Here is a 13839-nt window from a genome sequence, read left to right on the forward strand (position 1 = left end):
TTGTCAACTGCACACTCCTTGAGAGCCTGAGACTTAGAACATAGAAACTTCCTTTTATTCCCATGATAACCTAATCTCTAAGCAGAAAACAGCTAATAGTTTTTCTACCCTGTTCTAAAACTATGTCATCAAGCATAAGAATCAGATTGGTGGGTCTCAAAGTAAGGTCCACAGCATTGCTCAGAATCCAGATAAAATGCAGTCTTGGGTTCCACTCCAGGTCAACTGACAGAAATCCTAAGCATCTGGTTTAACAAACCCTCAAAAGCTAGGGAAGTGAGACAGAAAGATAAGGAGTTCAAAGATCAGGACTTCAAGGTCATGCTCAGCTACATATTGAGTCTGAGTTATAGGAAACCTAGTCTCAAACATATACAATAATGGGGTGGGGGTGGAGAGAGAAAGGGAAGAAGGGAGCACAAATCTTGTAAGTGGTGATGGTTACTAAAGCTTGAGCACTAATAATCTGAACCACATTAAAAAAAAATAGCTTTGGGGCTGGATAGATGTTCAGCAGTGAAGAACGCTTGTTGTTCTTGCAGAGGACCTGGGTCAGTTTCCAGTGCCTTTCTGGCAGTTCACACCTGTAATTCCAGTTTCAGGTAATCTGACCTCTGAGGGCACCACGCACAATGTGATACACGGACATATGTGAGGAAAACACTCATATACACAAAGTAAATCTTAACAACAACAACAACAACAAAAAAAACCCCAGGTTTCATAGACCCTTAACTTTTGTTTAGCATTAACTGAGAATTAGTTTTTAAAACTTCTGTTTGGGAAGGTAATGTAACTCAGTAACATACATACTGGGTTTTTAGAAATGTATACCTGGCTGGGTGGTGGCACACACCTTTAGTCCCAGCACTCAGGCAGAGACAGTTGGATCTCTGTGAGTTCCAGGTCAGCCCGGTCTATTGATCAAGTTCCAGGACAGCCTCCAAAGCTACAGAGAAACCCTGTCTTGAAAAACCAAAAAAAAACAAAAACAAAAACAAAAAAAAAAAAAAAAGAAGAAAAAAAAAAAGAAGAAAAAAAAAGAAAAAGAAATATATACCTGAAAATGTTTTAAGTTATGCAGTTTTATTGATTTCCTCCACCCCCACTCACACCCCACCTCGATGCTGGAGATTGAACCTGGGCCATATACGTGCTAGGCAAGCACTCAATACTATTTACAAAATTTTATTGAAATTTTACTATCAAAAATTATTTTGAAATAATCTGATATTTTTAAGATGATTTTTTCAATGAGCTCCCAATTAAGATATATCTCAGTTTTCCTTTACATTTTGTGTTTTGCTAATTTTTGTCCACTCCTATATTTATCTTGTTAACACCACTCCTAGGCAGTTTATTCATGTTACATACTCTTTTTATTCCTTCTTACACAGGGACCATGTTAATTTTCTCTGTATTGTTCCAATGTTTGTATACGTGCTGCTAAAGTGAGTACAATGTTACACACTCTTTTCTTTAACTGTTGTGAGGGAACATTTTTCCACTGTATTTTTAAACATGTATTAATGTTTAGGTTAACTCCTGATAAAATATTTAAATTTCTAGATAAAATACTTATAGCACATACACTTCTGAAAGTAAAAGAAACAGATAGTGAGACTGACTGGAAAGAACTGGTTCTCGACTAGAAGGTGAATTCAATGCTTTTTAGTTTGTTCATATCTTCCTGGGAAAATGAAAGCACGGCAACAGTAAGTCCTGTTACAGCAGGACATGGGAACAAAGCCAAAAAAGGACAAACATGGAATTATATCTCTTAGAAGAAAGATAAAATAATTAACATATAAATAATTAAAATCACTGGCTCTTATATTAACTAATTAAGAGTTAATTAAAGAGCCAGAGATCAACTAACAGAATAACACGATTTGAAGATTTCTTAAGTAAATTGTGGAGGAAATGGAAATGGGTCTAACTCCATTGACTGTCCTCTAGCAAAAATCGACCAAATTATAATTTTGCATGTGTCCTTCACCTATTAATACAAATTTTGGAAATCTTTCCAATACACTGACCTGAGCACGAATGAAACATGCATGTTCACATAATTTGTTCAATGCAGAGCATCACTGTTTGTAGTAGCACAAGCCCAGAAACAACCTAAATAGTCTTAAGTAAGGACCTATAAAATAAACCATGTACATACAAATGACAGAATAATCCCTATAGTACATTACTTAATACAATAAAGGGAGACTATTTCAGTTGACTATAGGAAATATTTAATGGCAAATAACCTTAAACGATATGTTGTCCAACCAGAGAGTGGAAATCTATGGCACATCAGTTTATTTCTATACAGCATGGAAGCAAAGAAAGCATTTACAGATTTAAAATGCAAGAGACCTAAGTGGCTCTCAAAGTCTAAAATATTCACTATTTGTTCATCCTTGGTCCAAACAGTATACTTTTCTTGGTGAAGCACCAGAATGGAAGTCAGTAAGTTAGTTACCTTGTATGTGCAGATAGTCAGTTTCCTCTTTCTAGTCTCAGTGTTTCTCTGCAGGAGTGTATTGCACATCTGGAAAACCTGCTGCATGACAGCATCTTGCCTCAGGTCATCACGGCCCTTCAGAAGAACCAGACATAAACAGGTATAATTTACTTTACTATAAGCATACAGTCGTCTAAGAACAGGCAGCACAAGAAACTCAGAATCAATCTGAGCTATGCTCCCCTTCAGAGTCTCTTAATACCTACTGTCATTCTTGCCTTTAGAAAAAAACTGTGAAACTGGGAAGCAGACTAATACAAAAGACTAAGTTTCTCCTAACCGAACCATGAAGGCACAATACAAAACACCCAGATAAAGTAATACTTTATCTCCCGTCTATCTTCAGTAAGACTCCAAAAGCACTTACACAAGCAGAACAAAGCAAGGAATGTTGTTACTTTCCAGTACAAGAGTAGGTGTTATAGTATCAGGCCTAGTATGTTAAGCAAGGGCCTTAGATCTAAATACCACCAAAAACTTTTTTCAGAGAGAGCTCATGGTGTGTGTACACCTTGGTAATATTCTTTCCCTTAAATCAACTGTACATCAAGAGCCTGACAAGCCCAGTAGTACAGACCTACAATTCCAACTTCTTCAGAAGCTCAGGTAAGAGGGTCCCAAATTCAAGCCCTGCCCAGTCAGCTTAGCAAGACCCATCTCAAATAAAACCTAAAAGAGAGCTGAGATGAAATTCACAAGTAGAGAATTGCTGAGCATGAGCAAGACCTTGACCTTGGTTTTAATCCACAATAGTAGGAAAGAGACTTTCTCTGACAGTCTTTCAAAGACAATAAAAAAGCAATTTGGCTCTAGCACATTGTATGTCTACTTCACAAACGTTTCCTGCCTGTTATTATTCAGGATAAAGTTAGATTCAGACAGCCAAATGAGGGAAAAAGAAAACAATTTCTTCTTGACTTTGATATCATTAACCCTCCAAGGACAATACCAGAAACAGGAAGTCTTACCTTGACGAGCTGTCTCCTTTCCTTGCCGTCAGAACCCACACAATCTAGTATTTTTGGTAAATTTAAACCTCCTGCTAAGCGAAATTCTGTTTTAAATGATTTTATAGTCACGAGATTTTCATACTCTCCTGTGGGATCAACCTAATGATGACAAGTAATTATTATAGTACAGATAAACAACAAGCACTGAAGGAAAACAAATTATAAATGGTAAGCAGAAAAATAAATGAGAATATACTGCTTTTTAACAACTGTATTTCTAATTTACTTTGTTTAAAGTTAGAATGAATGCATTGATAGATTTTTATTTCATTTGCTTATTTACTTTGTATATGAGAGCACATATGTGTGCCACCATGTTGGTCCCAGGATTGAGCTTTGGTTTACAGGCTTGGCAACGAGTGTCTTTACATGGTAAGCCATCTTGCCAACCCAGACTTTTTTTTAAGATTTATTTATTAATTATGTATACACTATTCTGTCTGCATGTATGCCTGCATGCCAGAAGAGGGCACCATATCTCATTATGGATGGCTGTGAGCAACCATATGGATGCTGGGAATTGAACTCATGACCTCTGGAAGAGTAGCCAGAACTCAACCTCTGAGCCATCTCTCCAGCCCACCAACCCTGATTTTTAAAGTTACATATAATTTAGTTTACTTTCTTAAACATCTTTTAATAAAACTTCAGCATTTCCACCCAATTAGAATAATGCTGTTGAAAAATTACTGAAAAATTAGAACTTAGTTGTCATTTACATGTATCAAATCATCTAAGAAATTACTTAATTCACAAGAATATCAGGTTAATTCTGAAAAGTTAAACAAAATAGCCTAAATCTGTTAACCCATGTGTAATAACAGGATAACTCACTAACAAAAGATACTAATTTTAATGTACAAACTGGAATGAAAGATGTACCATCTACTTAACACATCAGTTTCTAAAATGGTAACCTTAACTGGTACATACATCCTGCCCACATTGTACTTCTAGTAATAAAAGATCACTGTGAACAGCTGAATTTAGTATGCACACACAGCAACTTAAAAACCGTACTCTCTGTTGTTTTATTAAATAATATAATACATCACAACCAATACTTTTACTGTACACTGAATTATTAAAAAAACAAAAATAACCACAACAAATTGGGGGGAATGGTGCTATATACCTGCAAACCCCAAGAGACTCAAGTATAGTTCAGCAGTAAAGTTCTTGGCTACCATGGGCACCATACCCTCATACACATGCATGTATGCACATACTGAATAATAAAACAAAGTGAAACAAAACAAATGGGCCACAGGTCTAACGTCCCAGGAACTAAGGAAACTGAGACAGGAGGATTGTCAAGTTCTAGGTTTGCTTAAATTAATGAGCAGACTCAAGATAAACTCACTGAGAGACCCTGTTTCAAAATTAAAGGTATAAAAAGGCTTGCCCAGCATCTATTAGGTTCAGTCCCTAGTGCTAAAATAACAGTGAAACAATGGGAATTCTCAGAAGCTTGTGACTATTCTAAGGCTTGGGAAAAGGAAATCTAATACAATCTCTAGTTGGAAACATGAAATTGCAATAATTAGTCATTTGGACAACATAAAAAGGCTTACAAATAATTCAACCTCCTAATGTAGAATTTAGCTTTATTAAAAATCAAGAATTACTGATAAATTACCTTAATTTCCATAGTGGGAACAACAACATTTTCTAAATTCTTCAGTTTAGTGATTGGTTGATTTGCTGGAATACTGATGCCTTCTATATTTATAAAGAAAGAGATTTTAGTGACAACAGTAAACTGAGGAATATCACTGAAGATCAAGCTGTAACAACAGCAGCAACAACACTTTCAAACATACTTCTCTGATTCCTCCACTGAGAGGCATCCAAGTTTGCCAATATAATGTAGGCATCACAGAGAGCCTCCATGTCCTTCACCATCTTACATCTCTCCCTTCTGATGGTATGGATTATTTTGGTTGCAGCTTCTGTTCGATCCTATCATCAACAACAAGGAACAAAGAAAGACAGAACAAGAACCACTCAACATTTAAGCTTCTTGGAATAATACAAAGAGAATTTATATCCAGACAATGGAAGGACTATAATTCCTCAGATACAAACAAAGCATGAATACATGAATACACACATAAAAATTCAAGGTTAATGACTGGGGTACTTTTCAAAAATCTGTTTTTCTGAGCTAGAGAGATGGTTTGATGGTTAAGAGAGCTTACTGCTCTTTCAGAGGACCTAGGTTCAGTTCCCAGCACCTACATGGCAATTCTAGGTCTAGAGAATCCAAAAACCTCCTCTGGCCTCTGTGGGCACCAGATACACACACACATACACTCACACATATTAAAAATAAATCTATTTTAAAATCTGTCTTTTCTTTGTCCATTACTACAAGAAGACAAAACCAAGCCAGTATTTATGCTCTGGGAAATGTTCAGGAGTTTTGGGTGGCATCATCATAATAAAGGAGAATCTAAATACCACCAGCAACATACATCCCTAAAATCTCTGAGAATTAAGAAAGGAATATTCTGAGAAAGAATGACCATGACAACATAAAGAAACTTGTATTTAATCCAAATACCTCATCAAGCTGGGAGCTTTCTTTGGGTGCATTTTTGGTAATTCTACTCCTTCTTGCTGCCTCTGGTTTGCTCAAAAGTTCATCTTTGTTCGCATTTGCTAAGGCCAATATAATGAACAGAGTATGATGGGGGTGATCCATTGAAATCCTAGAGATCAGCTATCAGAAAATTAATAACTATTAGTTTTACATAATAGAAAGAAACTAAATAAACTTTTTTCATTTTGCTCCACATCTAAACTCAAGTTATGTCATTTTGCAGTAAGTAGTATATGTATATGTCTGTGTGAGAGAGAACTAAAGATGAACATCAGAAAAAAGAAACAAATTTATTTGTAATAAAAGAAAACAATTTTATGTTCTAATTTCTCATTTTCCTTTATATGGTGTTCAGTAATATAAAAGAAAAGCAATTATTACATTTTGACTTTTGGTCTACTTACATTATTCAGGACTTCATGAAATCCTAGGCCTCCCATCATTTTGGTCCCCATTCTAGCAGCCAATTGATACATGAGAGGCAAAAATTTATATGATGAAATCTTCATTCCATCTCTCTGATATTAAAAAAATACAAAATTAAGAAATGTGTAACATAACCTCACATCTAAACCAAAATTATGATACTAAAATAATGTTCTTCCACTAGCACAGCATAGTGACTGTCAAAAACTCCACTACACAATTTCCCTTTTCTCTTGGCCTTCTAATGGGAAGTCTAGGAAGCCTCGATCTAGTGAGAATAAAAACTTAGCCCTAAATTAAGTTGCAACCAGAGCTGTAATGATTATCACTGCATACATTCTAGTGACTCCGAGGAGGCCAAATGTGAACCCGAGTCCTACTATGGTCTCCATTTCCAAGAATTCAATAAATAACAAAATGCAAGTTATTTTCCCTACATGCTGGAAATAATGAAGTTAATACACACAAAAGAAAAGACTGGTTCTGCTAACCCTGAGCCTTATCATTCTTTTCAATTCCAGAGAAACATTTTACTTTCAAACTGAATGGTAATATATATTTATTTTATGACCATAGCTTACAATTTTTTTTCAATAAAAACTTAGAAAGTACTCCTGTATGTTAGGAAATTTTTTTATTTGTAAAAGTACTCGGAAAAAAAATCCCTCAAAAGAATAAAAAAAGGAAAAAAAAAAAAAAGAAAAGAAAAATTCTAGCTTAGGATCACATTATCTTTAATTGTTTTTTTCTAGGCACTCCCATATAGTATCTGCAAAGATAAAACACCAACATAAATTCTCTTACCTCCACACAAACCTGCATCATTTAGTACCAAACCCATAGCTAGGAAAACACAGGAATTTACAAAACCGGACACAGAAGGGGCTTATGCCTCAGTTTTAAAGCAGATGCCCAAAGGCTGGGTTGGGTAAGACTTGCCTTCATCATTCCATTAACTTCAGGAACTCCAGAATTTTCAAGCCAGAGGGAGCAAAGCCGGAATACCCACATATCGTGCTCTTCTCCACTTAGCAAGCAGCTGATGTAGTTCTCAACTGCTTTACACAGGAAGCGTTTACGATCCTCTTTCAATGCCCGGAGAGCACATTCATCTAGCTCCAGTTCTCTCTGAACCTTTACCGTGTATCTTGTATTTGATAAATTCACACATAAAAGTCACAAAAGTTTACATAACTGTAAAATCACATATAATATACAGCATAAATGAAAAATAAGGCGTTTACCCCAAGAAAAAAATTCTAAGGATAATAAAAGGAACTAAATGTTCTCACAACTGCAACTAATAGGTCTTCCATATACCTAAGGGCAGAGTGGACTCTATATTAATTCTCTGCTTACTGCAAACATACAAAAACTTAATGCAGACTTAAAGGAACTTGACAATACCAAAGCAAGCAAGTTCTCTGTACTTAATTTCAATACCTAGTAAAACCAAACAACTAACACTCATGTACTCTGCCAAGAGCTAAAGACATCAGTTCTTCAGAGAACACCTGACAGTGTACTGAAGACTGACTGAAGTTGTGATTAGCCACTGAGAAAGCCTATTTTAAAAAAAGCCAATTTAAGTGCTCAAAACTGTAATTCAGATGACAAGTTCAAGTCCCACATGCAAACTCTCCTTTAGCTGAACATAAAACCACCACTTGTAGACATAAAGTTACCTGTTAGTCTGAATTTTATGTTCTCTTAGAAGGCCCACTTCTTCTTTGGCTCTCTTTAAGAGAGCTTGCTTGTTTTCAAATTCTGATGACTTCATGTAGTTTTCAATTCTCTGGTACTGAGTATCGGAGAACCGCGCTAATGAGAGAAATGCCTTCATCTGTCCATTTCTGAGCTCACTGCTTTTGTCATCGTAAGTTCCAGCAACTTTCACTGCCTTCAACAACATACAATCCAGTTAGATAATATTTACAAATGTCAAACATAATTCCCTCATGTATATGTAAGTGTGAAACTTGATAGCACGGAACCTTTATCAGCTAACAGATGCAATGAACTGTGCAGAAGTGAAAAGCTTGTTAGTACCAATGAAAATCACATCTTACTTTTTTCCCAAGGAAACAACTCCATATATAAAAACTATGAAATCATAAAATATGGTAATACTTAACAAATAGGATAAATAGCTATATAATGAAAAAATGAAACTTTGATAAAACATCACATTTTACTTTTCATAATAAACTTACTGAGTGAAATAACTATTTCCCAAATTAGTGATAAGGAAAGACAAAAAGGGAGAAATAGTAAGGTCAAGGGGGACTAGAGAAGTGAAATCCTAACCCTTACTGTGGGTAGTTGGGTACACATAAATAGCAATGATGGCTTGTATGTTCTGTAATGGGATATTTTCTGGAATAACCAGAAATAACTTCTTGAAGAGTAGCTGAGGTGGGTTTAAAGAGTAGATGGAAGATATACATGTATTTAAAGTTGTTCCTTCTTTTGTAGCATTTGCTTCACTCTACTCTAATGATTACAAAGTCCAGCAGGAGCTGAAGGAATGAAGCCATACTTTCATTTGCTTTTGAGATACATGTGGTCTTCATAAAAGGATCAAGTGTATTATGCTAAAAAACAACATTCAGAGCTGTACCAACAACCTACCTTTTCTAGGTAAGTCTGCATGATGACTGCAGGATTTTCTAAGCAAGTTTCCGCCAGCCAGTTGCCACACACCCTCAGACACTCTGCATACATGACATTTTGACCTGCATCATTCTGTATTAAGAAGCAAATTCTTAAAATGTAATTCCTTTTCAAGATTACAAAAATGTCCTCCATGTAGGTAAAAAGCAATCAGAAATGTTTTTACCATATAACTATAAGTATACAAGTTCATGAAATAACCACCCTGATCTAACATCATCATCATCACCACCATCATCATCATTGGAACAACTCGCATTTACAGAGTATTTAAATAAGCCAGGAACCTTCCAAAAGCTTTATGTATATTAACGCATAATTTTCACAGGAATCCTATGAACTAGGTATAATATTATTATTATTATCTACTTGTCAATGCAAAAACTGAGATATAAAAACAGCCCATAATTTAGGGCTTGTACTACTTTGGAATGTGTAAGCAAGTTATACTGGCACCCAGTGCTTTGTTATAATAAATAATTCATGACTCTATAATGTCCCTGCACTGTTCACTGACTGTGATATTTTCAGAGCACTTAGAGTGACAAATTGTTCTTTCTTCTCTCAGACATTTCTAATTCTATTTTTGTTCTTTCTACTTCAAAGTTATAATATGTATTTCAACTTATTTTCTAAATATTGTTATTAACTTCTATAGAAAATTGAATGACTTAGCACTAAGATCAAATAAATGAATATACCACAAGAAAGATGGATAGATTTGTTTTAAATAAGAAAAAGTTTCCAAGTTTCATATCTGACATTAATTTTCAAAATTTCTTTTCATAATATCTTGTTCATGGGTTGGTAATTTCAAGGCCTTAATCATATTCTGGATCACAGAAATGCTTTTCAATAACATTAAAACCCTAAACCAGCAAACTAAGCCAAGCGCACACCTCTTTAAAGCTGGAGTCCAACTTCTTGATCATTTGCTTGAGAATATTCAGGGCAAGACTCTGTTCCTTTTTCGCCCAGAACACTTGTGCTTCTTCCAAATGCCACTCAGAGACTCCACAAATAGCTGGATTATATTGTTTAATTTTAAATATTGCTTTCTCAGGGAGCTGTAATGAAACCGGCATAGGGAAACAGACACTATTATCACTAAGATTAAAAACCAAAGCAGCAATTACTATTCATCAAGAACTTCACATTTGTCAAGGACTATCTTAATTAGCTCCCTGCTTGCTTACAAACCTGCAGACCAAAAAAAAAAAAAAAAAAAAAAAAAAAGCCTCCCCGAAGCACAGCTCATACATTTATAAGTATGTGAAAGCCTTTTGTTATCTTTACCTTGTAATAAATTTCGTATCTTCTCATTTTATAACCAGGAATTGTGGGTGAGAAAAGGTAACTAACCGCCTTGCCAAAGTTTAAATTCAAGTTTTTGTCTAATTCCAATATGTAAGTTTTGTTTTGGCTTTCCCTCAATACTGGAGTTTGATTTCACATGCTACGCAAACAAGCATGATACCACATAACTACAGTCCCAGAACCTTTTTATGTATTTAAGACAGGTTCCACTAGGTTGTTCAAGTTGACTTTGAACTCATTCTCTTGCCCAGGCAGTCTCTGAACTTGTGATTATAATAGGCCTACACACAAGCCTATCTCAACATGAAATCTTAAATAATTTTATATCCAGTACTGATTTCTAGTTTTCAATTAGATTTCTTCTTCACAGTGTTATACCTTCTGGTATCTGAATAATAAAAAAGCCCAAGAAGTGAGATGACATAATTTTGCAAGCTTTTTACCTGGGTGTTCTTGAAGGTTCGGGCTAGAGTAGAGAATTCTACAAGGTGTTTGGTGAGTATGTCCTTAGAGAATCCTCCTTGGGAGTTCTCCATTTCCTTTTGCACCAGGATCTCCAGAATGACTGTGCGTAGAGCCATGAGTGGCTCCTGAAAACTAAAGTCACTGTCCTTCAAAAGCTGGGAGTGTTTTTGCCACTTCAAGTACACTTCAGAACGATCTCTATCTGTGACTGACCTGAAAGTCAAGTCACATAACTTACATGAACAAAAGAAATGAAAAGACAAGGGTTCTCATCTCCTGAAACTTAAGACATTGCATATTATACAAGGAACTCACGTAGTAGCAAGATTAGAACTTACAAATAGCCCTAAATATTTTTTTTTGCCCTAAATATTTAGAACATGAAAAATACTATGTAGATAGAGGTCAATAGAAAGGTTACAGAAAATGGGTACTAGAAAAGATTTTCCTTTTCAAAAGGCAGCCTTTTTGAATAGATTTTGTTCTGAAATGAGACGCTATAATCAGATATATCATAAAGACATGACTACACCTCTAGTCCTCCTTACAGCAAAGGAAGACACATCTACAAGGAAATGAACTAACTTCATTAATTACCTACAAATGGTACTATGCATAACTGTCAAAAACAAAAATCAGTTCACTGAAGAAACAGCTGGCATTTAAAAAGATTCTACCTGCTAACAACATTAAAGCAACAGAAAATGCAAAATATACAGTTCATTTATATGAATACATTGCCTTTTACATGCATAAAATAAGAAGTACTATCTTACCTTTCAAGATGTGTTGAGAGAGAAAAAACATACAGGAAAACAGACTAAGAAAGTGTCAGGAATCATTTTAGTTTCTTTACACAGAAGAAATCAATAATGCATGTTCATGAAAGCCAAACTACTACTTCCTCCACAAATCACCCCAGAGCAACAGATCAAAAATATTTTAAACATAGGGACCTCTATATACTCTTAAAATTAATGATGATTTTGAAGAGCATTTGATTTCAATTCTTAGGTTATAACTATTAGCATTACATTTCTCAACTGAAAAAAATCTAAAATGTATTTATTAATATACATTAATAAATTTAAATGACATCACAGTGCATCAGATGGTGAGTGTGCTGAGGTCACTTCCTGGTTCACAGATGACATCTATCAAGTTTATTTTATAATAAATCTCTCCCTTTCCTCCTCATGTGTGCCATTAACACAATGTTTCATCTAGGTCAACATGGAAGCAGCTAATAATGATCTGAAACCTTTGAAAACCATGAACCAAAATAAACCTTTCCTCACTTAACAAAACAAATAATCAAGCTCATCACGTGTTACTACTGTTAAGACAATGCACTTCAGGATTATCAAAACCCATGAACCACATACCTTGAGAAAAGCTCCCCCATGTTTTCCAGTTCTCCCAGTGCCTGTAATCTACTAAGTGTGGGATACAGAGAGTATACAGATTCAAGGTTGCCCTTACACAACTCCTCAACTTCTTTCACTCTAGGGGTAAAAGAAATAAGAGTGTGAAACTAGCAAGTTTTTAGAAATAGAAGAGAAGTTCAAATCATATTTAACATATGCTTGCTGCTGCCCTAACAAGACTAATACACACAAACCATAGTGATGATTAAACAGCAGTGTGACCAACACTAGCCTTTCTAAATTTAAAGCCCGGTTCTGCCATGTCTGTCTATCATTGAATCTGCTACTGAATTTTGTCACAGCTATTGTTTTTCACCTTTGAAGTTACTTTAAAGAACATGTATTGAAAGAGCCTGACAAAGTGTCTAGCATACACTTTATTTATCTGACATACTGACCAGTTTCCCCTCCCTCCTCTCCTCCTAGTTCACTCCCTCTCCCTCTCCCCCATCCTCAAATCCACTCTTCCTCCATTTCTGCTCAGAAAAGGGCAGGTCTCCCATGTGTATCAATAAAACATAGCATATCAAATTGCAGTAAGACCAAGCACCTCCCCTTGTGTTAAGGCTGGGTAAAGTGACCCAGTATGAGGAGTAGGGTACTAAAAGCCAGTAAAAGAGTCAGAGACAGCCCCTGCTCCACTGTTAGAAGTCCCACAAGAGGACCAAGCTACACAACTGTCCCATATACTCAGAAGGCCTAGGTCAGTCCCATGTAGACTCCCTAGTTGTTGATTCAGACTCTGTGAATTCCTAATACAATCACTTTAAAGGTAGAACATATCATTTCTGTCATATATATAGGATTTGTGATGTCAGTCAGTGTTAAAAAATCATTTTAACTTGTTATAGCTAATCGCTATATCATGTATTCTTATATATGCCTCAAAGCAACCTAAAAGTACTGTTGATCATCATTTTATAAAGTAGAGCTATAATGGTAAGATAGTGAAGTCATGTAACTAGAGAGGAAAAAAAAATGAAAACTCTTAGGATACTTGTATGGGAAGAGAACATTATCCTGATTTTCCTGAGAGCTCAAAGTGAAGAACTGACATAAAGTCCTGAAAAAAAGTCTTTCCTAAGAGAGAGCAAAGAATAGCAAGGAAACACCTGACCACAGCTACCACATCTTCATCCCTTCATCGATGCAAATACTCACATTGAAACTACTCACATTGTGAGGACAGCAGCCACAGCATTAAATGGAAAAATAATCTTTTCTTTGTATAATACCTGGCATATCTGAGACTCTCATAAAACGTGGAGAATTCATTGTTTCTTAGAGACTGCAGAGCATTATACAATGATTCATGGTAACTGGCTCCTTCTAGTTCTTGGCTGTGACATTAAAAAACAAATTTACAACAGAAAATCCTAACATATGCATACATAAATA

General features: G+C 35.5%; 1 protein-coding gene and 1 non-coding gene across 2 annotated transcripts in view; both read right to left on the reverse strand.

The window, feature by feature from the left end:
* Positions 1–13839, reverse strand: part of Atm (ATM serine/threonine kinase) — a 117324-nt gene that overhangs the window by 27772 nt on the left and 75713 nt on the right. Inside the window, exons 44-56 of the mRNA XM_040729828.1 lie at positions 13677–13781; positions 12400–12519; positions 10993–11227; positions 10132–10299; positions 9191–9304; positions 8245–8459; positions 7499–7706; positions 6538–6651; positions 6095–6253; positions 5352–5490; positions 5168–5250; positions 3487–3627; positions 2477–2593 (exon numbers count right to left, since the gene is read on the reverse strand). Coding sequence (XP_040585762.1) covers positions 2477–2593; positions 3487–3627; positions 5168–5250; positions 5352–5490; positions 6095–6253; positions 6538–6651; positions 7499–7706; positions 8245–8459; positions 9191–9304; positions 10132–10299; positions 10993–11227; positions 12400–12519; positions 13677–13781 — 1918 coding nt within the window. The remainder of the gene's footprint in view (positions 1–2476; positions 2594–3486; positions 3628–5167; positions 5251–5351; positions 5491–6094; positions 6254–6537; positions 6652–7498; positions 7707–8244; positions 8460–9190; positions 9305–10131; positions 10300–10992; positions 11228–12399; positions 12520–13676; positions 13782–13839) is intronic.
* On the reverse strand, positions 1353–1459 carry LOC121133584. Its single transcript, XR_005870467.1, has one exon. It is a non-coding gene; the product is annotated as a U6 spliceosomal RNA (small nuclear RNA).

Source organism: Mesocricetus auratus, unplaced genomic scaffold, assembly GCF_017639785.1.
Source record: "Mesocricetus auratus isolate SY011 unplaced genomic scaffold, BCM_Maur_2.0 Super-Scaffold_100022, whole genome shotgun sequence".
In the NCBI taxonomy this organism is placed as follows: domain Eukaryota; kingdom Metazoa; phylum Chordata; class Mammalia; order Rodentia; family Cricetidae; genus Mesocricetus; species Mesocricetus auratus.